Source organism: Euprymna scolopes, chromosome 6 (genome assembly GCF_053919585.1).
Source record: "Euprymna scolopes isolate OS-2025 chromosome 6, ASM5391958v1, whole genome shotgun sequence".
Lineage (NCBI taxonomy): Eukaryota > Metazoa > Mollusca > Cephalopoda > Sepiida > Sepiolidae > Euprymna > Euprymna scolopes.
In genome coordinates this window covers 11,520,959-11,547,217 of record NC_136487.1, presented here as the reverse complement: position 1 = coordinate 11,547,217, position 26,259 = coordinate 11,520,959, and the positions used below count along the sequence as shown (strand labels likewise).

Below are 26,259 nucleotides of genomic sequence, written 5' to 3'. Positions count from 1 at the left end.
TTTGCAACGTTTTTACAACAGTGCCGAGTTGACAACACAATGATTGGAAGTGCGTTTGCAATGGTCAATGACAGTCAAACTTGAGAGTGGAGGACAGTTGAAAACAAATTGTGGATTGGACTAGATTAAGAGAGCTTGAACAGACCAAGATGAATTGATCAACAAACTGACAAACACAACCTTGACAGTAAATGTAGATGTGAACCTTAGCGTTTAGAGGGTCAAAGGTGTCACCCCCCCTCCAGAGTATAACAAATATTTACAGAATGTGTTGGTGTCAGTGTTATCCTGTGTTTTGCTTTTGTTTCTTGTATTTGATTTTATTCTTATATGTGTGAGCGCATGTGCTCCCCTAGAATGTCACCATTGTGAGAGACTACAAACGATACAGCCATAAGAAGACTAGACGATGGAGAACCTTGAGGTCAGTGAGCTGTCAAGTAGGGGATGTGTGGTTCTGTCACAATTGAACAAAAATGATTTTATCCATAGCTGCTGTTTTTGCTCATTTCATGATTATTATGATGATGGTGGAGGAGGAGGACCGGAGGAGGAACATTATTTGTTCATTTCTAAATGATTATTGTTAGCATTCGCTTCCATCAAAATCCTTCTAGTTAGAATTCTTTCTAGAAAGACATCAGGCACTTATAGGAGGCACCACATGAAGGTTGCCAACATCCCTAAGTGAAAATGTTTTTGTGGAATGAACTGAATTCAAACTTGACACACCAAGGTTGTCAGTTTGTGTTATTAACCACTTAGCTATCGTCACTTCCTTGTTGTTGTTGATAGTGGTGGTAGAAGAAAAAAAAATGTAAGTTCATACTTTTCCCAATTAAATTACTGCATCTTTGAACACAATAAATCAGACTCAAACTTGTCACATCAATCTCTATTTTCTGCAAATCACATATGCTCATGTGGTTTCATGGTAAAATTGGTGCTAAGATAAAACTTACTTCTTTCAAAAAATAATTTCTTGATTCACGAATGGATTTGTTAAATTCTCTGATCTGCTCTGTTGAAAACTCTTCAGATGAAACATTATTTGATGTTTTTAATTGGATGAATTCAGTGACAAGTTTCCAGATCCGAGTTTGCCAGGCAAAAACACCATTAAATTCTGAAAAATAAATAAATGAATAAATAAATTTAAAAAAAAAATGTTTTGAATTACACTGACCAAACACTTTTTAAGAAATTTAATTGAGTTTCATAATCAACAGCAAAAAATGCGGAAAATTGGAGATGTTTATGATTGTTTCAAAGCAACAACAGCAAGGAGGTGATGGTGGCTATATGATTAATGACACGGACTGACAACCTGGATGTGCAAAGTTCCAACACAGTTTGTTCAACAGAAACATTTTCACTTAGGAATATTGGTAACCCTTAAGTGATCCATCGAGTAGTAAGTACCCAATTCCCAAAATATAAAGAATTCTAACTAAAAAGATATCAAGGAAATGAATGCCAATAAAAATCATCTGATTCATCCGAAATGAATAAATGATGTCTAACAACAACGACAACATAAATTGTAAATTAACACTATCTTATGGCTAGAGAGCACATAATTAAAAATGCAGTTGAAATATAATTATTAATAGTGAAAACAAAATGAAATGATGACTTGGCACGCTCAACATTTTCAACAATAAAAAAAGTAGCTTTTACTATACATATACATTTGAAAAAACAAGAAAATTGAACAGCAACCTGATTTAGTATCAAAATCCCTTTTACTGTAGAAATCTCTAAATGTCAGAAGATTTTCTACTGTGATAGCCTTCTTCGTTCATGACTGCTTGCCTTGGGAATCCTCTTCCTACTTCCCTGACAGCACCAACATGCAGAAATTTGAATGTGTAACCTAAATTACCATCGCGGCTACAAACAAACAAAAATAAATAAATCCAACTCAGCTTTTCTTTCCGTTTTAGCAAAAGGCATTTATTATCATTAGTTTTTAAACAATTCCTGTTTCTTTTTTCTAACTGTTCATTTTGTCTGCCACGGGATTAACAAAAACCCCACTGTCTCAACACCAGCTTAAAAAGTTTCGCTGCAATTACAGGGCCACATATCCATCTCACCTGGCCTGCATTTTCCTTTCTCCTCACCTCCTCATGCTGGTATTAGCCAGCCATTTTTTTTTTTTTTTTTTTTACAAGGGGGTCACCATTTATCAAGGCCCAAGGCCACTCAGGATTAAGGGTTATTGCGTGTACAGTAATCAATGAGATAGTATTGCAGTAATCATTAGTATTGGGGGTTTTGATAGAGTGTCTTACTTAAGGGGGCGGTTTGTCAGGAGTTTGTTTATGTTGGACTTGAAGACGTCCAAATTGTAGTCAGGTGGGAAACAGGCAAGCGGCAGAGAGTTCCACTGGCGTGCAGTTCTAAGAAAGAAGCTTTGCTCATGGAATCTACGTTTGGATTTAGGCACATATAAATAGTGGGGAAAATTATTGGCAGTAGTTTCAGCCAGACGGGTGTTTCTCATGAAAGATTGGGGGGGGGGGACGAGAGATTGGAGCTCAGACAAGCACCTGCCATGGAAATAACGATAAAACAAAGACAGGCTCGCAACGTCTCTTCTGCGGGAGAGAGGTTGCAGGGAAGAGAAAAGGGCATCCCCCACTATACCACGAAGTCTATTTTGTACTCTGTATAGGATAGGCTGTTTTTAGCAGCTCCTGCCCAGATGTGGCAGCAGTACTCCATCCTTGACCGTACTTGGCTTTTATACAGATAGAGAATTGCATCAGTAGTGAGATATCTTCTGGAGCGGTAGAAGGATCCTACCATTTCCCCAGTGTCCCTGGCAACAGATTTGATGTACGTGTTTCATTTCAGATCAGGAGTAAAGGTCAAACCCAGAAGCTGGTCAAAACATGGAGCCTCCCCAAGACGAGAGCCATCCATTTCAATTGATGCCAGATGGGGATCAGAGCGTTGTTGATGTAAAGATAGAAGCTTGGTTTTGGATGAATTAAAAGTGACCAGCCACCTCTTTCCCTATTGTAACACGTGCTCAAGATCAGAAGAGTGAGAATTAGAGAGAACTTTGTCATTTACGGCCTTGGTGTGTTGCCATAGATGGTCGTATCATCAGCATAGATGTCAACGAATGATTTAAGTATGTGTTTTGGGAGATCATTGATGTAGATTAGGAAGAGAGTTGGGCCCAGGATGGACCCCTGGGGGACTCCAGCATTAATACTGAGGGCCTCTGACTTTTGCCCATCAACCACTACTCTTATGAACCTATCAGAGAGAAATAATTTAATGATTGAGAAAACATTTCCAGTAATACCGTAGCTGGAAATCTTGTGAAGTAGGCCCTTATGCCATACTTTATTGAAGGCTTTCGATATGTCAAGAGCAAATTGCCCTAGAAAGGAAGCCTTTGTCAAGAGATTCACTAATCCTGTCAGATATAACCGTCAGCACATCTGCGGTAGATCTTGCAGAACGGAAACCATATTGTGTGTCACTAAGAAGGTTATTCCTGCTGAGGTGGTTGACTATTTCTCTATTTAATATGGATTCCAGTAACTTACTCATAACACACAGGAGACTTATAGGTCTGTACTGAGAGGGAGATGACTTATCACCTGAATTCTTAAATACAGAGCAAACTGATGAGGTCTTCCAGGGAGTCGGAAAGCACTTCTCCTTAAGGCAGCGCTTAAATAGTTTTGTAAGTATGGGAGCAAGTTCTGGTTGAAGCTTTTTTAACACTATAATTGGGATGCCATCAGGGCCAGTTGCTTTACTGGAATCTAAGTTCTTGATTAGCTTGGCGACCTCATGCACGGATATTTGTATGCTACCTAGCTTGTTCTGTGTTATAGGAGGAAATATGGGGAGTTGATGGTCATTGTCGCATAGAGTAGAATTAGCTGCAAAGTTCTTGGCAAATAGTCTGGCCTTGTCTGATGCTGACGAGATGACCTCAGGTCCATTGATGATAGTTGGGATAGAATGCACGCTTCTGTTCAAGATCCTGTTTGCTATTTGCCAGAACTGGTGGGAACCAAGCCGCTGCTCAGCTACTTTGGATTTAACAGACTGAGCATATAGCCCTCTTGCATTTTTTATTACTCTTTTACAGTGGTTGCTGGCAGTCCTGAAAGCAGCTTTAGTCTCAGTACATCTATTACGTTGGTAGCTATGGAAAAAGTGATTTCTGTGCGTGATGGCAGCAGCATATTCAGGGGAGAACCATGGCTGGCTGTTAGGTTTTTGTTGAAATTCTTTGGATGGTATGAATCGATCTATGCCTACAATTAACCATTCGGTCAGGTCTGATACTATAGAGGACACATCCTTTTTAAACATGGAATGCAGAGGTAGGTCAGATATGAATGTACGGAAGCTGTCCCAGTCAGCCATAGAGTATCGATATACAGTACGGTGGAGAGGTACGTCTGAAGACTTATAACATTTCATTTTTATCTTAACTGTTACAACGGAGTGGTCAGAGGATCTCAGAGGAGATAGAACGGAACATGAACACAGCTCAGGGGATGTTGTGAGGAAAAGGTCTAGAAGGCTTGCATATTGACCGGGTGTATCGGGCACACGGGTGGGTTCGTGAACAATCTGAGTGAGGTCATAGGCAATGGCAAAATCATGACAAAACCTCCCCTCGTCATCGGTTTTATTTGAGTGGGTCAGCCATTCCACATTATAGACATTGAAGTCACTGCAAATGTGAATGTTAGCCGAAGGATGAGCAGACAGGATGTGGTCAATTTTCTCAGATATGCTCTTAAAGATAGTAACTCCACTGTTGTGGGGGCAATAGAGGGCAAATATAAATGCAGTGGTGTAAGCTAGTGCAACCCAGAAGAACATATAAGGTAAATTAGGGTCTTCTCTAGAAATATCCCTACCACATGGAAAGCCATCTTTGATGTAGGCACATATTCCATGCCCATGGTGATCTTGGGGGTCAGATTTAGATGTTAAGTTGGAGTATCCTTTAATTATGAATTCGTCAAGGGAAGTGGTTGCATTCGTTTTTACACATCTTTTTTTTGTAATGCACACATTGCTTTTCCCGATCACGTGGTGTCCTTTTTTTCTTTTTCTTGTCATGCAAGCCCACGCACACTTCCTAATTTGCATATGTGCCTTTTTCGGCTGCTGCTGCTAATATCTTCACAAGCCAGCTATCTTACCGCTCCTGCTGATATTTTCCCATGTACTCATACACGCTCTGTTACAAATGTACTGTAAAAAAAATAATCTTGCTACTCAACTCCCCTTCTCTTATAGTAAATCTCAATCATTATCCGGTAATTTCCATGGAAGGTAGTCAACTGAGTTCCAATCTGATTCCTCATTATAATACATTCACAGCAAGAACTTGTCTTCTATCACAAAGAACTTTCCTTTCTTCCTGTGTGTGTCTAAAACCAAATGGAATTTACATGAATGGAGTTTTTTTTTCCAAGAACATTCCACCTGTAGAAGACGTTATCGTTGAACTGCTTCTCTGCAAACTACAACATGGTCCTCTTCAAATCCAATGTCACAAATACTTGCCATAAACCATCCTAATAAGTAATCAAATTTTATTCATTGCATTCATTATTTTAAATCCTCTCATAATATTCATTATCATTGAGCTGCCAATCTATCTCATTGACCCTTATCCTTGAGTGACTTTTGGCCTTGATAAGTGGTGAGTCATTAGTAAAAAAAAAAAAATATATAAGAAAGTTGCCTTTTCTGTATGTTTTCTATGTGATGTATACAAGATGTATAATATTTAGATTTGAAAATTTGCATTGAAAAATAGTTTACAAACCTTCATTTGACCAATTCCGGTTTGATTTAGGAGCAACATTGTACAAGATACACAGCCGAGTCGCATCAATGCCAAATTGTTGCAGCACGTCCTTGGAAAAATGAACAAAAAAAAAAATTAAGATCACATGAAGGAGATGTGTGCAGAACAGGAGACTTTGTTGGTTTAGCCATACTTGGATTAGTTGATATAGAACAGTTGAAGCAGCAGCAGGTGTGTTAGCAGAAGGTCAAGGAAAATATTGGAGAAAGTTGTGAGGAAGAATTTGAGAGAATATGAATGAATAAAAAACTGGCCATAGATAGATTCAGTTGTAAGTTCTAAAAGCTGTTAAACACATCTGGCATATAAAATAGATTTGATGAAAATGAAGAGTTTCATGACAACATAAAGTAACACTTGTTGTTTATGAAAATTTACTGTGACTAACTGCTGAAAATGACTCATGTTGGCATGTAGTATAGTGTTGATTCAGCATAATGCTACTTTTTATCTCCTTCCTCCTTACTCAGTTCTCTTCCCACTCCTCCTCCTCCTTTTCCTCTTTCCACAATACCTATTATACTAACATACTACTTTTCCCACTCCTCCTTCTTTACTTTCACAATACCTACTACATACATTGCCTCCTTTCTTGTACCATCGTTTCTTTTTTTCCCATGGATTTTTTCTTCTTACGTTGTATAAAAATTTTGAGTTGTATTTTAATAAAGCATATTGCTACTGATATACATTTAATTAGTTTTAATATTTCACAAATTGAATCGCACTGAATGACATTGCACCTTTTCCTATGATGCTGGAGATTTCGATGGTCTTGCGACACAAAATTAAAGTTTGATTCATTTTTCTGTCCTGTTAAGACTGCCACTGAAGTTGTTGGAGTCATGGCAACCATATGGGGGGAGAGGGAATGAGTCACTATTGACATATGCCTCTGTTGAATGGGTTGTTTCTGTCGAGTTATATCTCATTTTTTTTATGGAAATCACTCCAAACACTTGATGTAAGGTGCTAAAAAAAAAAAAAATTAAATAAAAATACTAATTCAAAGTCAAAAACTAGCCAAAGATAAGTGTTATTATGGATGGATTCCAATCCAGAAAACAGCACTTCTTCACCCTTTGTCAGAAACATTTCTCATGGAATGTGAAGACAAGAAGACAATATAAGGGAAGCGAGAGTTATGAAGCTGCCGAACATAAACAAGCTCTCAAATTAATTGAACACTAGTGATGTCCGAGCCCATTTGACAATATTGGTTAGGGTAGTATGATGTGTGAATGTTTTGCAGAGGACAAGCAAAAATAGGCAAGAAAATGTAGCGTGTCATGTGCATATGCTGTCGCTGTATGCAAGCCGCAGTACTACATGTACATGTATCACGATGGTGTGAAGAGACTGAAGGATAAGCGGCCATGATTAGCATGCGTTTGATGCATGGAAACAGTAGCTGCATGCAGCCACAAACCAAAATTCGTGTGATTACAAGTTGAAGGTGATTAGGCATTGTTAGGAGTCTAAAATGGCTAAATGGGTCAGTTTTATTTTAGGCACTACCCTGTTCATGTGCATTTTTAACAAATGTCATCATGGTTGTTGGTGAAAGGAATTACTTTTAGGGATATGCTCCATACCAGTTTTTGTGTTTTACTTTGGGATGTTTTGTAATGAACAATGTATTTTTGTTTGAACCAGATTCAATGGAAAATATTTTAGATTTTATATTCAAATGTGAGAAAAAAGAAAGACATTGTCATATGGTAAACAAAACAAAATAATGAGATAAAAAAATCATATATTCACAAAAGGGATATTTTATATATGTTTAAAATGGAGTTTTAAAGCAATAGGAAAAACATAGAATGCTTGTAAATATTTTTAGAGTTCTTGTAAAAACAAAGGATTTATTAGCTGAGACATTAGAAGACTGAATTGATTAATTAAGAGCTGTGAGGTTCAGGGGTAGACAAAATCGTATTCAAAACTTCTCTGCTCAATTAAACAAATTATAATTCATTGAAAATTCTTTATAAGAGTTAATGTTCATTTGCTTTTATATTAATAAAATATTTCAGTGAGAAGATTGGAAATATTTCAATGAATAAAGTTTATACAAATTTGTAGAGGATAATGAAACCATGAGTTGTGTGTGTCTGTGTTTGTTAATGTTTGTGTGTGTGCGTGTGTGAGTGGAGAAATGTAGCTGAAGTGGGGGCACTTAGCAACACTGATCTGCAGATTCAGATCAACTGGACTCCATTGATTTAATTGAAGAAAAATCTGGCTTTTAAAGGATTTGAATAGCTCCCAGAAAGACCATTTCAAATAAATTCAGCAAGTTTTCTGATTGGTTCAAAATATTATTATTTGTTTTTATTCAGGATAATGTATGTGCAAATGACATGTGTACAAACATGTTTATGCATTTTCATTTTGTACGTTGATGTATAAACATCGAATACTACATAGTTAACCTACACATCATTCAACATACAAATAACATTGTTTCAACTGCTCATACAAATATCAACTCAGCTATCGAACCAATTGTGATCAATATAAGATAAACAGTTAAGATCTGATGTGCTTTGGCTGGGATTACTAAACACGTTGTACATTCAGTGAAGGTTACGTCTTTGTTATCTGTTCATAAAATTTTCAAGTTCATTAAAGTATACCCATTCGTTGATGCCTACCTGTCCATCCAGAGAGTCCTGCTGCAGGATAAGGTGGCTACATCATATGGCAAGGATCCTATCAATGCTAAGCAGAATCTGTTTAGTCAACCTTGGGTTCACTATCAACAACCTCATAACTCTCACTTCCTTTATTTTGGTTCCTCAGAATTGTCTAATCTATTCCCTGCTTCCTTTGTTCCAGCATGTTTAACCTGTTGGTCTTGAGGTTGCCATCAATTTGCTGTTTTAAACCTCATTGTAATACAGCTTCCTATTTATTTACAAGGACTGCAAGGTTGTGGAACTCTCTTCCTGCTCACTGTTTTCCTTCTATCTACAGCCCTGGTCATTTCAAGATTAATGTCAATAGGCATCTCCTGTTCTTGCAATAATCAACTTTCGTTCTTGTTAACTTCTTACGTCAAATGGCTTCATGCCTTGTCTCAAGCAATTTCCATAAAAAAAATCCTACAAATGATATTTTTATAAACAAGGCAAAGCAATTCTGGAAGTTTTCTAATCCTTTGAATTATTTTATGATACTTTATTTTCCGACATGTTCCTAATCCTTAAAATCAGATGTTTGTTCCTAAACTCACTTGATTTTACTTAAAACATCCAACATTAAATATTTTACAAAAAAAAAACCCATAACAAAACAAAACAAGAAACTATATAGAACAAAGAAAAGATGAATGGAAAAAATGACTCAAAAGGTTTAACTCTTTCTCTCTTGAGCGTTAACAATTACGCAGTTATCTAATTTTAACCCAGAATTTCTTCAATGGACATTACGATATACGTCAGGACCTATTATTCACTTCTGCATCAGAAAGAGGTCTATGTGGACACTATAAGACACTATTTCACTGCCGATTTCGATTAAACTGAAACAGAGCCGCTTCTCAATCAGAATCCCTGAACCTTGGAATTTAGTTCCAGGGGAGGTAATAAATGCATTAATAATGTAACAATTCAAATTTTGACAGGACAAAAAAAACTATTGTATCCTCTTCTCTGTATATTTCTACCACCTTTTCCCTACATGACAATTGAAGCATGATTGCTTTATTTTTGGAAAAATAAATTGAATTCAAATGTGCAGTTTTAAATTTCTTTGTTTACCTCTGGATCGACTCCATTGTACTTGGACTTGCTCATTTTTTCCCATTGCACTTCAACTGCGGCTCCCGTTTTAAGTTCAACTGGATGATCGCCTAAAAATAACAGCAAAATAAAATATAAACAAAAAAAAAAAATAATGGGTTTTGTTTAGTTGTTTTGTTTTGCAGCACAGAAACACTTTTTAGAGAATTCAGTTATTTTGGTAAAAAAGTTTTATGCTTCTAGTTTTTAATATTTTCAAATATTTATTCATGTTGTAAAGTGCTGCTAATTTATTTTAATATTTATTTATTTATTTTTTTTACATGGAGTTCACCACTTATCAAGGCCCAATGGCCACTCAGGGATAAGGGTTATTGTGTGTACAGTAATCAAAGGGATAGTGTAGCAATAGTATTGGAGAATTGATAAGGTGTCATTACTTAGGGGGGGGGCGGTTCATCAGGAATTTGTTTGCGTTGGACTTGAAGACATCCAGGTTGAAGTCAGGAGGGAAACAGGCAAGCGGAACAGCGTTCCATAGGCGTGCAGTTCTAAGAAAGAAGCTTTGTTCATGGAATTTATTTATTTTATTTTATTATTTATTTATTTAATATTTTCAAATATTTATTCATGTTGTAAATATATTTTTGCTGCTTATATCAATGAAGACACACAGGAAACTCGCATTTCAAACCAAAAACTCTTTGATAAACTTACCTATCAGGCAAAAATAAATAACCTCACCAAAAATTAGGAAAAACTACAAGTATTTATGTTATAATGCCTATGAATTCACATTAATCACTTACAAATGATTTTCTTTCTAGAAATAAAACTTATAACATAGATCTTGTACATTTGAATTATTGAGTTATCTCCCTTTGTATTTTTTTGTTGGTTGTTTTCAAAATGGCAAATAAGACAACTCACTTTTGTTACTCATAAAATTTTATTTTCTTATTTAAAAACAAAAAAATATGTGATTAATTTGTTATTTTTGGAATATGATATTTTCATTTCATCACGGGTACATACATCACAGATTTTTTTAATTCTTGCTTTTTAATATAGGGGTAATTTTGGACAAAAATAAAAAATCATTATTAAGTGAATTTGAATCTTTCCAATGTCTCATCCTCAACTCTCCCCAAGTTAAAAATGGCTTTCTAAAATGTTGCAAAAATTTGAATCATTTGGAATTATTTCCCTTATCCGGCAAAATATGATTGAGAGATCAATGATTGCCGTTTAGCCCTAAAATTTTATTTTCATTTTAAAAATAAAACCACTTGATCAATTTACATGATTTTTGGTGTCAAATATTTTCTTCCTCTCACAGGTATGTACACCAAGAATTGTTTGATACATTGTTCACATACTAAAGGAAATGATTAAACGTATAGGGATTTTAATAAAAAGAAAGTCGGTTCTAAATAACACGCTTTTGGAAGTTGAAGGTTCAATCCTCAGCGTGGGCAATTTTAAAGGATTTAAGACTTCTACCTGGTCATGGCTAACAGAACAAGAGCATGCCAACCTCTTGGATTAAATAAAGGGTTCAGTTCAAAATTCTGTACAAATTTCAGAATTTGACAGAAAGATTAATTTTAGAATTAAAAAAATTATTTCGACTATTGTATTATTATTGAGAATTCAACAAGATATACCTGAAGAAGTTTAAAGCTTACATCAGTCAAAACGTTGTGAGAATAATACTCAAGATTAAAACAATAGTCGAAATAATTTTTTAAATTCTAAAATTCAACAAGATTACTTTATATATTAGATAGACAGATGATGATGAATCAAAAATTAATTTTTATTTGTACTTTCGATATAAAATGAAACGATCAGCCAAATTTCTCAAGGATTTTGGTGGACCTTATTGCAATTGAGAATTATCTGCTTAAAGAAGTTGAAAAGGATAAAAATGAAATCGGCATACCTGCAAGATCAACTTGTGATTCGGGAAGATATCGTCCAGAATCTTTTAGCTTGTAGCTCCTCCCCATTACCATCCCCTGGGTGAGGAGATTGACAAACGGTTCTCGGTGTGCAACCAAACCCAAATCGTGAAGAAAATGGTTCACAAATCTGGCATAATATAAATGAAGTGTAGCTACAAAGAAAAAAAACAAGGTGGTTGTTTACATTGGTGATCTTTTAAACAGATGCATTTCAGGTGAAAACATTATTATGTACTTACGAGTCATGGCGAAATTAGTATAAATTCCAAAAATTATGAAAATTGATCCAGTAGAAAAATAATTACAAGTAACAATAGAATTTATCGAATCATTGAGTTTTAATGTATGTTTTAAATGTATCGTGTTGACAAGCAAGTTCTTGCATTTTTTTAACTTTTTAAATGAAGATGAACATTTGTTTTACTTAAAATTCAATATTTTTTTGTTATTATAATACAGAAGCACCAAACAACCAAACTCTTGTATCAAAAAGGGTTCCTATTACTTCAGTGAGGTTTAGAATGCATTTGCCGGATCCATAGGTGTTAACATCTAATAATAAAAGAAAAAGAAGAAAAAATGGTGACAAATTTTAATGGATTCCTGTGTTTCACACTCTGATAGCATAACTTTTTTTTTGATAGAAATCACTCAAGACAAGGTATGAACCCAATTGATGTAAGGAGCTAACAAGAACAAAAAATGATTATCAAAAAGACTGGAGACGCCTACTAACTTTACTCTTAAAAAGACCAAGGGCTGTAGGTAGGAAGAAAACTCCTATACCATTTTCCTCTAATGCATTTTTGTAAACAATACAATACAATATATATACAGTGAGAAGGAACACAGGCCTATACACTTGTGATTAGTCTCTCAATACACATCATCTCTAGATTTGTAGTCGAAGCAAAGTGGGTGATTCCTATAATGTTTGTCTAGATTGGCTTTGAAGGTATTGAGTGATTCTGCAGATAACACTTTTTCCGACACCAGGTTCCACACGTTCACCACACACTGGAAGAAGAAGTGTGCTAGAACAGACTCAGCTGCCCCTTCCGATGTCGCTGCTTATCCAAACACAAGGAATGCCCATGAGTCCTCCAATCTTGTTTCACAGAAAGCATCTTAAAACAGTCCATGTTGCATTCTCCATGCAAATATTTGAAGATCTGAATGGCATCACCTCTCATTCGACCGAACACCAGAGTTGGAAGATCCAGTTGCTTCAGTTGCTCCTCATAGAACAGATCATGCAGATCTGGAACCAATTATGTAACCGTTCTCTGCACTGCTTTTATGGTTCCAATGTCACACATATATCGTGGTGACCATATTGATGTGGTATATTCTAACTTTGAACAGATTAGCTCTTTATGGAGAAACAAGAACATAATATGCCATACTTTTTTGTTACAAAATTTGCAGATGACTTGTTGATACAAGTAAAAACCAAGAAAGAAAAAATCCAAGGTGGGGGTAAGGAAATAGAAATGGTGGTAGAAAGAAGGAGGCAATAGATGCTGTGTGAGAGGAGGAGTAGGAGTGTGTAGAGTAGTAGTAGATCAACGTTACTTGTTGTGTGATTCAAGAAAGATTAATATGAAGCAAATTTGGTTATTCAAATTACCATGTTCTTTGCCGCCAATGTACAGATCTACTGGCATTTCTCGAGAGACAATTTCAGGATCAAATATAAGGCTGTCATTTTTAGAATCAAGATATCGCAAAAAGTACCAAGAAGAGTCCACAAACGTATCCATGGTGTCTGTTTCCCTCTGTGCAGGACCTCCACATCTGTAAATAGAAATAAGTAAAATAAAATAGAAAAAGAAAAATGAAATAAATTTAACAATATGTACTTCAGTATATAACACAATATTTTGTTGAGATTCAGTAGCTATTCAGGCTATACTAATTGGTATTTATCCAGAATTCGTCTATATTAAAAATAAAAGCTATAGAAAAATTTTTATGATGTACATACCTGTGATGGAACAAAAATGTCATATTAAATTTTCCTCGCTTTATTCAGAATTTTTTAAAATAATTTTTTTTAACTTTTTTTTTTTCATAAATATGATTACATTTTAACCACTGTACACTCATTAACCCTATCCTCGAGTGGCCTCCGGGCCCTTGGTAAATGGTGTCTCCTTTGTTAAAAAAAAAAATTCCAAAAATCACATAAACTGATCAAGTAGCTAATTTTTAACTGAGAAAATCAAATTTTATGAGTAAGCAAAATAGGTTGTCTTGCATCGCCATCTTGAAGAAACAAGACTAGATAACTCCACAATAATTCAAACTTACAATATCAGTCTTGTAATGCCTACAATTTCCCATTAATTGCTTAAAATCATTTTAAAAAAATCTGTTTAGAAATATAAAACAAGTTAATCAATTTATGCGATTTTTTTCAAAATATGATACTTTCATTGTCCCCAGCATGTACATCATACAGATTTTCCTGTAATTTTGTTTTTTAATATAGAGCAAATTCGGATTTATCCCCTCCCCACTAAAAAAATGACACCAAAAGAAATAGTTACAGCTGTATATATTATTATAAATAAAAATGCTTTTCAACCAATGCTTTAAAAAAATATATATAGAGAGGCTGTTTTTTGATTAAAATATCATTTTAAAAAATTATGAATAAAGCAAGGAAAATTTGGCCAGCCAAGAAAACTTGAAAACAAGACTGTTGAGAGTGGTTGAGAGACAGCTGAACCATGAAGATTAGAAGATGAGTTTGCAAAATGTCAAAAAACATTTGATTCTTGGACAAGGAAAAAATGGCATGGGGAGAAAAAAAGTGAGACAGATTGCTTAATTGAAATACGCACTCAAGAAATAATCATTAGAATAAAAAAACAAAACAACATTTATTATCAAATCTTCAACATATAAATATGTTGCATTAATTGCTTTTTTTTAAAATATAAAATTAAATTAATTTGAAAATTTATATAAATAAAAAAGACAAATTTATTTGAACTTCAGACCCTTGAATTGCAAATGATGGTGGTGGTGGTGGTGGTGGGGGGGTCTAAAAACTTTTACATGGTTTTAAATATAAAAATTTAGCTATCAGTAACTCTTGCAGATTGAATGAAAAAAGAAATTTATGGAAAATCGAATGCATTTAAGAACAAGCCAAATATTGTTGAAATTAAAACATTTATTTTTAAATGTTTTTAACGTCTCTTTCTCTCTCTCTCTCTCTCTCTCTATATATATATATATATATACTTGTTTTTACTCTTCCTCACACCCAAACAAGCGCATATTGCCACCTGGAACATAAGAGGCTACTATTTGGGATCATGTCTAACAGAGGACTGTGGGAAGTTGAGCAGTGAGATCTGTTCACATTACATTTAAACTTCTGCAGTTTAGTACAGTCAGGAAACAGGGAGGGAATTTCAAACAGTCCAAAATAGAAGATTTTCTGGCATTTAGGGACCTCAACAGTGAAGGGGTGGGCTTTTGCTACTTGTTGGATTAGTTGGGGGTATGTACATAAAGGGAGCACAAGCGCTATGAGCTCAGAGCACATTCCATTAAAGTAAAACAGGTATAGATGAGTGACATTGTGACAAGGGGGCAGAGTTTAGCCAACAACGTGGGACCTATTAGATTTGAGACTCATTTTTGGATCCTGTCTAAGAGTTGAATTGAACAAATATCTGTTTTGATAAAAATATTTTCAAATATCCATCACAGGAAAAATGTATTTTGGAAAAAGAAGTTATTTTGAGTCATGCTAAATGTTTGTGCAAAAACTTTCTTTTGTAATTTAGTTCTAGTCAAGTCTGACTCTTTTTTTGAATTCCAGTTTCTGCCCTGTAGACAAGATGGCAAGCAAGATATAGTTCTTTCTGATCAATGATTATTTTCCTCTCAGATAACATGAAGGTTAACCTTTCCCAATGTTAAGAATGGTTTTTGTGTCTATTTGACCATGTCTTATTATCCAATCAAAATGCATAGCAGAAACTCAACATCAAAAAAGCAAACAATCTTGAATATTGTATTATTTGGATTCTTCAGACTGCTGTTCTCATTTTGAGTGTCATTTTTACGATTTGGTCGATGTAACCGCCGACCTTTTTCAGGTGTATCTTGTCGAACTTGAGAATGTTTCTGTTGAACTCAGGAATCTGCACGGAATTTCGATTTTATAGGTAGTGTGCTCTCGTTTTGTCAGCCATGACTAAATAGAAGTCCTAAGTGATTTATTTTTTTACTCTCATTCAACCCAAACAAGTCACAGTGCCACTTGGACGTAAAGCGGCTACTATTTAGGATCATATCTACAGGGACATTATGTAGGAAGTTGAGAAGTGAGATGTCTGAAAATCACTTGAACTTCTGTATGCCAGTACAGTCAGGAAAACAGGAGATCAGAGGGAATTCCAAAGTCTAATTTGAGAAAAGAAACTATTAAAGTAGGAGGCTTTCTGGCATCTAGCGATCTCTACAGTCTAGACGTCAAATATTGCTTATTGTTGCGTGTATTTACATTGATACACAAATGCTATAAGTTCACGAGAGCACTATTAAAATATTTGTAAAACAGGCATATGGATTGCAACATTGTGGTAATGGAACAAGACTTGGAGCTTGGTTGATAGTGCAGAATCTATTAGGTAGGAGACTTGTTTTTGGTGCGAGAGACTAGTGGCAGATGCATTAGCCCAGATGTGGCAGCAATACTTCATGCATGGGCAAATAGTGACTTTGTAAAGATAAAGGATATTCTCTGGTGTGAGTAATTTTCTAGCATGGTAGAGAGAGCCCACCTTCTTTGTAGCAACCTTGGCAATGTATTTGTTCCAATTCATGTTGCCTGTGAATGTCAGACTGAAGAGTTTGAAAGATGGACTCTCAGGTAGGGTGTTATTAACCATAACAGTTGTTGGTTGAGAAAGTTTTTTTGTAGTTATTATAAGAAAGAAGCTTAGTCTTAGTAAGATTAAATGTTACCACCCATTTACAGCCCTACGCAACTAGCAAATGAAGATAGATAAAAAAAAATGACTTACTTTGGGCATTTTACAGAATGCCAGTCTTGCAAATGAGAAAGGAGTGCATTAGATTTTCCCAAAGATGTTTCAACTTTTGGGAGTTCGACAGGAAGATCTTCAAAATGGACAGGCACAATCTGTAAATATATTCATAATTGCTATTTAAAGAACTTATGATATCGCATTTAAAATATATGAAACACATCAAATTACATATCGAATGCAGCAGCAAGTCCTGGGAACATGTTTACCAGAAACAACAATTGCGAATAAGAAATACACAATCCACTATAACCATGCAATTCCTATTAAACCTGATATAATGGAACAAGAAAGAAAAGAGCAACCTTAGTAGAAGGCAGAGTTCCCAATAATGCTGGGTTAAACAGAGCTGAGAGGGAAATATAATGAAATACCGAGGTTTTAAGTATGACATGAAAAGAAATTGGAATCTTAGGAAGATCTCTATTATTCCAGTAATTATAGGAGCAACTGGATTCATGAAAAAGAATTTCAAAAACTATGTGGCAAATATACTTGGTGAACTAAGTGCAAGAGGGATATCAATACAAACAATTGCACTTAAAGCAAACAAGGCACGGTTAGAATCTTAAGAAGATCTCTTGGTTGGAATATATGAGATAGCAGGTGAATGTTTGCCATCCAGTAGAATGCCTCATCCCCAGCTTGAACAAAAAAAGAAAATTGATAAAAAGAAGATATTATTTGCATTCATCAGATTACTGTTCTCATCTTGAGTGCCATTTTCACAACGTTTCAGTTGATGTAACCTCCAACCATATTCAGGTGTATCTCGTCGAATTCGGGAATTTAGATGGAATTTCGAACGGAAACTTTTATTTACTTCATAGGAGTAGCATGCTCTCATTCCATCAGCCATGACTGGATAGAGGTCTTAAGTCATTTGCAATTGTATTTTTCGGTCGTCCATACTGAGAATTGAACCTGCAACTTTCAGGAAAATATCACTTTCACAATTGATTTTTACAAGTACTCTAACCACATCAACCAAAACGTTGTGAAAATCACACTCAAGATGAGAACAGTAGTCCGATGAATCCAAATAATATGGATAAGCAATTCTCATCTCAAAAATTCAGAAATGTATTTAAAAAAAAAAAGAAAAAAAAAAAGAAAAAGAAGATCAATCATCAACATAAAATCTATTACTAATAGAGATTTGGTATCTGTCGTAAGCGAAAACTATACTAGTACTTCTTTTAATTGTAAGAAGAAGGGTAGTGTATTATATGTTCTATTGTCATGAGACCATCCTCCCAGGCATTATCTTCTCTTTTTGGAGAGGGCAGGTAATATAGTATCTATTCTGCTGTTCTCTTAGGCACAGCTTGGTTGATTTTAGAAGAGGGGCAGTGTAGTTGTCATTGTGAGACCAAGAATTATTGATGAAGTGAAACGATGTCGTATGATGATGGTTTAGTATTTGCCTGAGAAATAACAGATGCTAAATTAAAGACATGGAGTTATGCTATGGAAAGTATAGATGAATGTTACCAGAGCCAAAGTTATGATTAATGGCTGTTGGAAAGCTTCTAAAAAGAGGAGAATTCTCCAACTCTGTTTGTGGGAAGGAAGTCTTATGCAATTCAATTTTTTTTTTTTTTTTTTTTTTTTTTACAAAGGCATCACCACATTATCAAGGCCCAGAGGCCACTCAAGGATAAGGGTTAAAGAGTGTACAGTAGAAGTTGGTCAATATAGTAATCATTAGTAATGAAAATTTGGTAAATTTAATAACTTATATGGAACGGCTCATCAAGAACTTATTTACTTTAGACTTGAACACAACCATATTGTAGTCAGCCGGAAAGCAGGAAAACGGAAGACAATTCCACAGGCGTGCAGTTCTAAGAAAGAAGCTTTGTTCATGGAATCTACGTTTAGGTTTAGGCACAGATAAAGAGTGGGGGAAATTATTGATAGTGTTTACAGCTAGACGAGTGTTTCTTGTGAAAGTTTGGCGAGGGGGGACCATAGATTGAAGCTCAGTTGAACACTTTCCATGAAAATAACGATACATCAGAGACAAACTCACAACATCTCTTCTGTGAGATAGAGGTGGCAAGGAGGAGAAAAGGACATCTCCTACGAGGCTACGAAGTCTATTTTGAACTCTATCAAGGCAGGACAAGTCCTTTCTAGCAGCTCCTGCCCAGATGTGGCAACAGTATTCCATCCTTGGACGTACCTGGCTCTTATATAGATAGAGAATAGCATCAGCAGTGAGATATCTACTGGATCGATAGAAAGATCCCACCATTTTTCCAGCGGCCTTGGCAACAGATTTGATATACGTGTTCCATTTAAGATCAGGAGTAATGGTCAAGCCCAGAAGCTTGTCAAAACTTGAGGCCTCCTGAAGACGAGAGCCATTCATTTCAATTGATGACAAATGTGGATTAGAATGTTGATGATGTAAAGAGAGAAGCTTGGTTTTAGATGCATTAAAAGTAACCAGCCATTCCTTTCCCCATTGTACTACGTGCTCAAGATCAGAGGAGAGAGAATTGGAGAGAACTTGCTCGTTTACTGTCTTAGATGTGCTACCATAAATGGTAGTGTCGTCAGCATAAATGTCTACAAATGATGTAAGGATATGATTTGGAAGATCATTAATGTAGATCAGGAAAAGAGTTGGGCCCAGGATGGATCCCTGAGGGACACCGGCATTAATACTGTGAGCTTCTGATTTTTGCCCCTCAACTACTACTCTTATGAACCTATCAGAAAGAAATGATTTAATAATTGAGAAGACATTTCCAGCTATACCATAGCTAGCGATCTTATGAAGTAAACCTTTATGCCATACCCTATCAAAGGCTTTAGATATGTCAAGAGCAATTGCCCTAGAAAGATTGCCACCGTCGAGAGATTTGCTAATCCTATGCGATATAACTGTAAGGACATCTGCTGTAGATCTAGCAGAACGGAAACCATATTGAGTGTCACTAAGAAGGTTATTTTTGTTGAGATGTTTGATTACTTCTGTATTTAACACAGATTCCAGCAACTTACTCATGACGCACAGGAGACTTATTGGCCTGTACTGAGAGGGGGATGAGCGATCACCTGAATTCTTAAATACAGGGCATACTGATGAGATTTTCCAGGGAGATGGGAAACTATTCTCCTTAAGACAACGTTTAAACAGTTTTGTAAGTATGGGCGCTAGTTCAGGTTGAAGTTTTTTGAGTACTATAATTGGAATACCATCAGGGCCAGTTGCTTTACTGGAATCAAGGTTTTTGATTAGCTTGGCAACATCACGTACAGATATACGCATATCACATAGCGTGTTTTCTGATACAGGAGGAAATATTGGGGGTTAGCAGTCTTGGTCGCAAAGGGTAGAATTAGCTGCAAAGTTCTTGACAAAGAGTTTGGCTTTGTCTGATGCTGACGAGATTACCTCAGGTCCATTGATAATAGTTGGGATGGAGCACACGCTTCTGTTCAGGATTCTGTTTGCTATTTGCCAAAACTGGTGGGAACCAAGCCGCTGCTCAGCTACTTTGGACTTAACAGATTGAGCATACAACTCTCTTGCGTTCCTTATTACTTTCTTACAATGGTTGCTGGCAGTCCTGAAAACGGCTTTAGTTTCCATACATCTATTACGTTTGAAGCAGTGGAAAAAGTGATTTCTGTGCGCAATGGCAGCAGCACATTCTGGAGAGAACCATGGCTGGCTGTTAGGTTTTTGCTGAAACTTTTTAGAGGGTATGAAATGGTCAATACCTACAATTAACCATTTAGTTAGGTCTAATACTATAGAGGACACATCCTTTACCTGTAAAGTCAGGTGGCTTCTCATCCTGATCCAGAGATCCTTTCTCAGCCAAACAACTGACATCTTCCATTCTTTATATGTAATCATTGGTATAACCGATCCAAACATCAAATCCATATCAGTAAAAAGATATTGTACACCTGCAGTGTGATCGATGGTTGGCAACTAGGATGGTGATGTGATTCTCCACACTTACCTACAAAAATTGGCTTCAAAAACTAAAACTGTCCTCACGAAGGATGCAAGGAGATGCTAATTCTAGCATACAGCAACATCAATAAGTTTTTCTCTCCAACACTGTCATCTGCAGAAGATGAACTAATATTATTTTCATGTCCAGAGAATAAAAGCAGTATTATCTATCTAGAACATTCTACCAGAGAAAGTCACCATATCCAGGGTTAAAGTTGCCTTGGACAAAACATTCAAAAGGAAATGCAAATTACATTCTTATCTATCTATATATAAAAGTGAAAATGCTTGTGTGTGTGTGTCTGTGTACATTTCCCTATCAAATAACTGTTAATTTTTGGTCTAGAGATTCGAGATTTGACATAAGGAGTATTGAGATTTGGGAAAATCTTTTTAATCAGTTTTCAGCCAGAAATTTGGCTGTCAGGGGTCAAAATTCAACGATTTGACCTGTGAAAACTCTACCCAACTCCTCCGCCAATTTTGGGTCTAAACACTTGAAATTTTAAATGTAGGTTACTTGGACATAGATCAAACTTTTAATTTGATTTGAGCCCCAAAAAATAAATGTTAAGGGGTCAAAATTGGGTTCAAAGTTAAAAAAAAAATTGACCTCTGCAGTCTCTACCAAATTACTCAGCCAATTTCTGGTCTAAATATTTGAAATTTTACATAAAGTTTATTCAGAGATAGGGCAAGCTTTTTAATCGAATTGGGTCGAAAATTTGAGCTGCCAAGGGATCAAAGCTTAAAAGATTTGACCTTTGCGATGTCTAGAAAACTACTCAGCCAATTTTGAGTCTAAACATTTGAAATTTATACATAATGGGTATTCAGACATGCAAGCATTTTAATCAGTTTTGGGGTGAAAATTTGACTGCCAAAAGGTCAAAGTTGAAAGAGTTGACCGTTGCAGATTCTACCAAATTCCGCCGCCAATTTGGGGTCTAAAGACTTGAAATCTTAGATGTAGGTAACTTGGACATGGGTAAAACTTTTTATTTTGATTTGAGATCAAAATAATAAATGTTAAGGGATGAAAATTGGGGTCCAAGTTAAAAAAAATTGATCTCTGCAGTTTTTATGAAATTACTCAGACAAATTTAGGTTTAAACATTTGAAATCTTACATAAAATGTATTCACACACAGGGCAAGTTATGAACAGTACATAGGGCCCGAGCAAAGATGGGCTGAACTGCTAGTGATAACTAAACTTATACATTCATTCCCAGAAATTTTCATCTCTCTGTTGCAGATATTGATGGTATGAGAAAGCAAGCCTTGTTATGGATGTTAGCAGCAGAAATGCGTCATTGAATTCCTCCATGCAAAAAAAAAAAAAAATTAAACCGATCAACATTCACTTATGCAGTTGATGTCAGCACAGTTAGGAGATGGGTTTTTCGATTTCAGAGTGGCAACAGAGATGCGAGTGACAAAGACTGCTCTGAACTTTTATGACTGAGACATCATTCATCGAAAATGGTGGTGACTATGTAAAAAAATTAATTTTGGAGCACAAAAGGTTACTCATTTTAATAATATTACTTCATAGTTTTTGAGTAAAAAAATAGGAGGCCTTACTTTTGGAACAACTCTCATATATACATTTCCCCAAAACCTCTAGTCTTGATGGAAGGGGAGACTAAAACTTGCTATTATGGTTTCAAATGATATGAAATAACAGCAAGGGGAGACTTGATTCAAAATATTTCTCATATGTTATATACCCCCTTCTTTTGAAAACAGGGCATGATTATGAATATCTCAAAAATTAAATAATCTTTATACACTGTGAAATTTACTTTATGTATGAAAACCAAAGAGGAGAGATATAACAGATGAGAAATATTTGGAATCAAGTCTCCCCTTGCTGTTATTTCAGATCATTTGAAACCATAGCAGCAAGTTTTAGTCTCCCCCTCCATCAAGGCCAGAGGTTTTGGGGAAATATCAGATATTTTGTGTTAAAATGCTTTTGACTCATAATGTGGGAGGAGGGGGGGGGGGTGACTCCAATGATTTCGACGATCGTTTTTATAACCACATTTATAATAATCAACTAATCAGAAGCTTCCAAAGTTACTATAAAAAATGTTGAGTTTTGGATTCAATCAGTTCGCCATCACCTCTATCACAAAACTGCATTTGATTCTTTGCCGCCATCTTTATTACTAGGAATTACTTAACACTCAAGATCGGGACTACATTGATTCTTCGCCGATTTGATTTACTGCCGCCATCTTTGTTCAACATAATGTCTCAACACTTAACATTTTGTAATTCATATGCAAAACTAGGAAAACAAATGACAATGATTGAAACATTTTATGGCTGTAAAAAAATACCGAAAATAGGCTCTGGGTGATGGATGATCTCTTTAATGTGCGACCTTAAGGGCAAATGTTAAATAGCCCACTACACAATTCAGATCATTACCTTTCCAACAAGCCTTCCCTTGTCAAATTCTGATCAATAGTTGCTGAGATTTGGAACTTATAAAATTGGGGAAAAAGGTGGTAAATATATATGTGTGTGTGCGCGCGGATATATCTATACTGGTAGCCAAATTAAATATTGAAATGCTCATATCTTTGATTCTATGGCACCAAACTACATGAAAATTTGCAGGCTTTTTGAAGATTATAGTTATCACAAGTGCTTTCAAGATTATAGTTATCACAAGTGCTTTCAATTTGACTGCGAATCATATTCAGATGGAATCCATGGAGTTGATGAAGTGAAAATGGAAAGTTAAAAAAGTGAAAAGCAAAAAACACAATAAATTGTATCGAGTGATCGGAGGTTAAAAGTATATATGTATGGAGTATCCTGTACCTCTATAAGGCCACCATTCGCTCATGTATGGAATATTGTTGTCACATTTGGGCTGGTGCATCTCCTACTAGTCTCTCACTCCTAGACAAGGTTCAAAAAAGAGTCGCCAATCTGATAGGCCCTGAACTGGCATCTAAGCTTCAGCCTCTGTCCCATGGACAAAATGTTGCATCCCTCTGCCTGTTCTACAAGTATTTTAATGGTGAATGCTCTGGCGACTTGCAGACACTTGAGCCCCCACGACGTAGACACCCTTGACAAACCCGACAGGCAGCTAAATCCCACCTCCACACAGTAGAAATCCCTAGATGTAAAAGATCTTTCTACTCCAGTAGTTTCTTCCCCAGAACAGCTAGACTCTGGAATTCCATTCCAGGTCCCTGCTTCCCCAACTGTACTGACATGCAGAAGTTCAAGTGTAACGTGATAGTAGCCCCCCTACACCAAAGTGGCAATGTGCCTTGTTTGGGGTGAAAATTTGATTAAAAAAAATAAAATAAAAAAAAATAATAAAAAGTCAATTAAAAGTTGGTTAAAAACTAAGTCGTTTGAAAATCGTGGTAACTATGAAACTTTAATATTTTCGATTTTGATATAAAAAAGATTATACGAAAAAAAAAGAGTCATAAAGCAAATATCTCTGTTGTATTTAATAATGTCTGTTCGAATGAAAAAATGCTGCCTAAATATACTATAATATATATATATATATATATATATATATATATATATATATACGAGAAAGAAATAAAAACTGAACCATTCACAAAGGTAATTATTGCATAGTAAAACATTCAGATATTATTACTTACATCACAATTGGCACAATGTACCAAAGGAATTGGTGTGCCCCAATACCGTTGCCTTGAAATAAGCCAGTCTTTCAGTTTGATACTGACAAGATGGCCACCAAAATGATGATCCTAAAAATAAAAAAAAAGTAAAATCGTATAAATATTGTTAAATTTTGTTTCTATTTCAGTGGCGAATAATATAATTTCTATAAGCAAAAGGATTAATAGGACGCCGCTTACAATAATCAACATACTTATTATTCCGATCAAATTTCACCTTTTTATGTCTTGTAGCCGAAAAGTAATCAGCAGCCATCTTACCAAAGAGGCAGACATCTCTCATATTTGTGTAGATTTAAAAAGGAGGTCACGACATACTGTTATTATTATATCAATGAGAGAAGACATTTGTAAAGTTGATAATTCTATATGACAACACTTTCATAGATGTTTACAACCTACATAGTCTTTTTTGTGAGAACTTGATTTGACAAAAAGTCAGGGAAACCAATGCCAAAATAATTCCAATGTATATAGATCTGTAGGATAGGAATGTAATTCTAATGATTGGATTTAACATAAAAAAAATTACTGCAGTTTCACTTTCAAAAAACAAATTTCTTACTATTTTGTTCTAGCTAGGAATGGGATATCCTACTGAATGCCAGACATTCAACGACTATCTCATATTTTCAACTGAGAGATTTTTTAAAGATTCTAACCATCCCTTTAAGTTCAATTGTTTGTATCCCTTTTGCACTTAGTTCACCAGGTATATTTGCCAGGTTGTTTTTGAAATTCTTTTAAATGAGCCTGTTGCTCCTATAATTACTGGAATTATGGAGATAGTAGAGATGCCTAGATGTAAAAGATCTTTCTAATCCAGTAGTTTCTTCCCCAGAACAGCTAGACTCTGGAATTCCATTCCAGGTCCCTGCTTCCCTAACTGTACTGACATGCAGAAGTGCAAGTGTAACGTGAACCGACATCTTGCTGCCCAAATCCCAACATAGTGCCCCAGTAGTTACTGCCCCTGATAGTAGCCCCCTACACCAAAGTGGCAATGTGCCTTGTTTGGGGTGAAAATGTAATAATAATAAAAAAAAAAAAAAATCCAGTTTCTTTTTATGTCGTACATTTGTATTTCATTATCTTTTCCCTCCAAACTTTTTTAACCAAGCATCATTGGGGGACACTGACTTCTACCAAGGTTGCTTCTTTCTCCTTTTTGTCTCATATCACTATGTCAGGTTTAATAACTCTGCTTTCTAAGATATGCAGCTATAGGTATTGCATGGTCATAGTAAATGTTGTACGACTTATTTCCAACTATTCTTTCTGGTACGTGTTACCAGGACGTGCTACTACACTGGATATTCAACCTTTTTACAGATCATCCAGTGCAGATATTTACACACCTCATTGTGTTGCATCATATCGTAGCCATCTCCATGCCAACCCTTACAGCTGAATGTCAGGTAGCTCACACTCTCTACTTCTGCATAGCAGAACCTGCATTTGTTGTCATTGCTGAAACCACTTGTCTTCTTCAAAGCATTGATCATCACAGCGATTGGACAGCCATTATAACTGATCATAGTGCATTGATCATCTTTTTTAACCAGTCTATTGAGCCTTTCTTATCTTCATAGTTCTGGTTGAATTCATAAAGAAAATACTTGTCATGCTGTTAGTTGACCCATTCTTCCAGTTTTTTTTTTAACACTAAATCAAAAAAGACTGAAACAATGATTCATATGAATTACATTTGCAAAAATATAAATTCTTGTAGGTATAAAAAAAATACAACAAATTACAATTTTGTATTATTGCTTGATTGAAATATTTATTGAAAAATTTATTTATAATATTTATTAAAATTTTTTAAAATTATTAAAATCCATAGGTGTTGGTGATGGAGCTTGTACAGCATAATGGGATTTGAAATAAGTGCATTTTAGGTAAAAAGGCTATTACATAGTTATAT

At 35.4% G+C, this 26,259-nt stretch overlaps 1 protein-coding gene across 6 annotated transcripts in view; it reads right to left on the bottom strand.

Moving 5' to 3' along the window:
* The window catches only part of LOC145277508 (leucine--tRNA ligase, mitochondrial-like), an 83,974-nt gene that overhangs the window by 15,976 nt on the left and 41,739 nt on the right, over window positions 1-26,259 (bottom strand). For all 6 annotated transcript variants that reach the window (XM_080128924.1, XM_080128921.1, XM_080128923.1 and 3 more), the window contains 7 exons: window positions 24,291-24,401; window positions 16,634-16,752; window positions 13,213-13,379; window positions 11,561-11,734; window positions 9,634-9,725; window positions 5,828-5,918; window positions 963-1,126 (listed from right to left, as the gene is read on the bottom strand). In XM_080128924.1, the coding sequence (XP_079985050.1) occupies window positions 963-1,126; window positions 5,828-5,918; window positions 9,634-9,725; window positions 11,561-11,734; window positions 13,213-13,379; window positions 16,634-16,752; window positions 24,291-24,401 (918 nt within the window). The remainder of the gene's footprint in view (window positions 1-962; window positions 1,127-5,827; window positions 5,919-9,633; window positions 9,726-11,560; window positions 11,735-13,212; window positions 13,380-16,633; window positions 16,753-24,290; window positions 24,402-26,259) is intronic.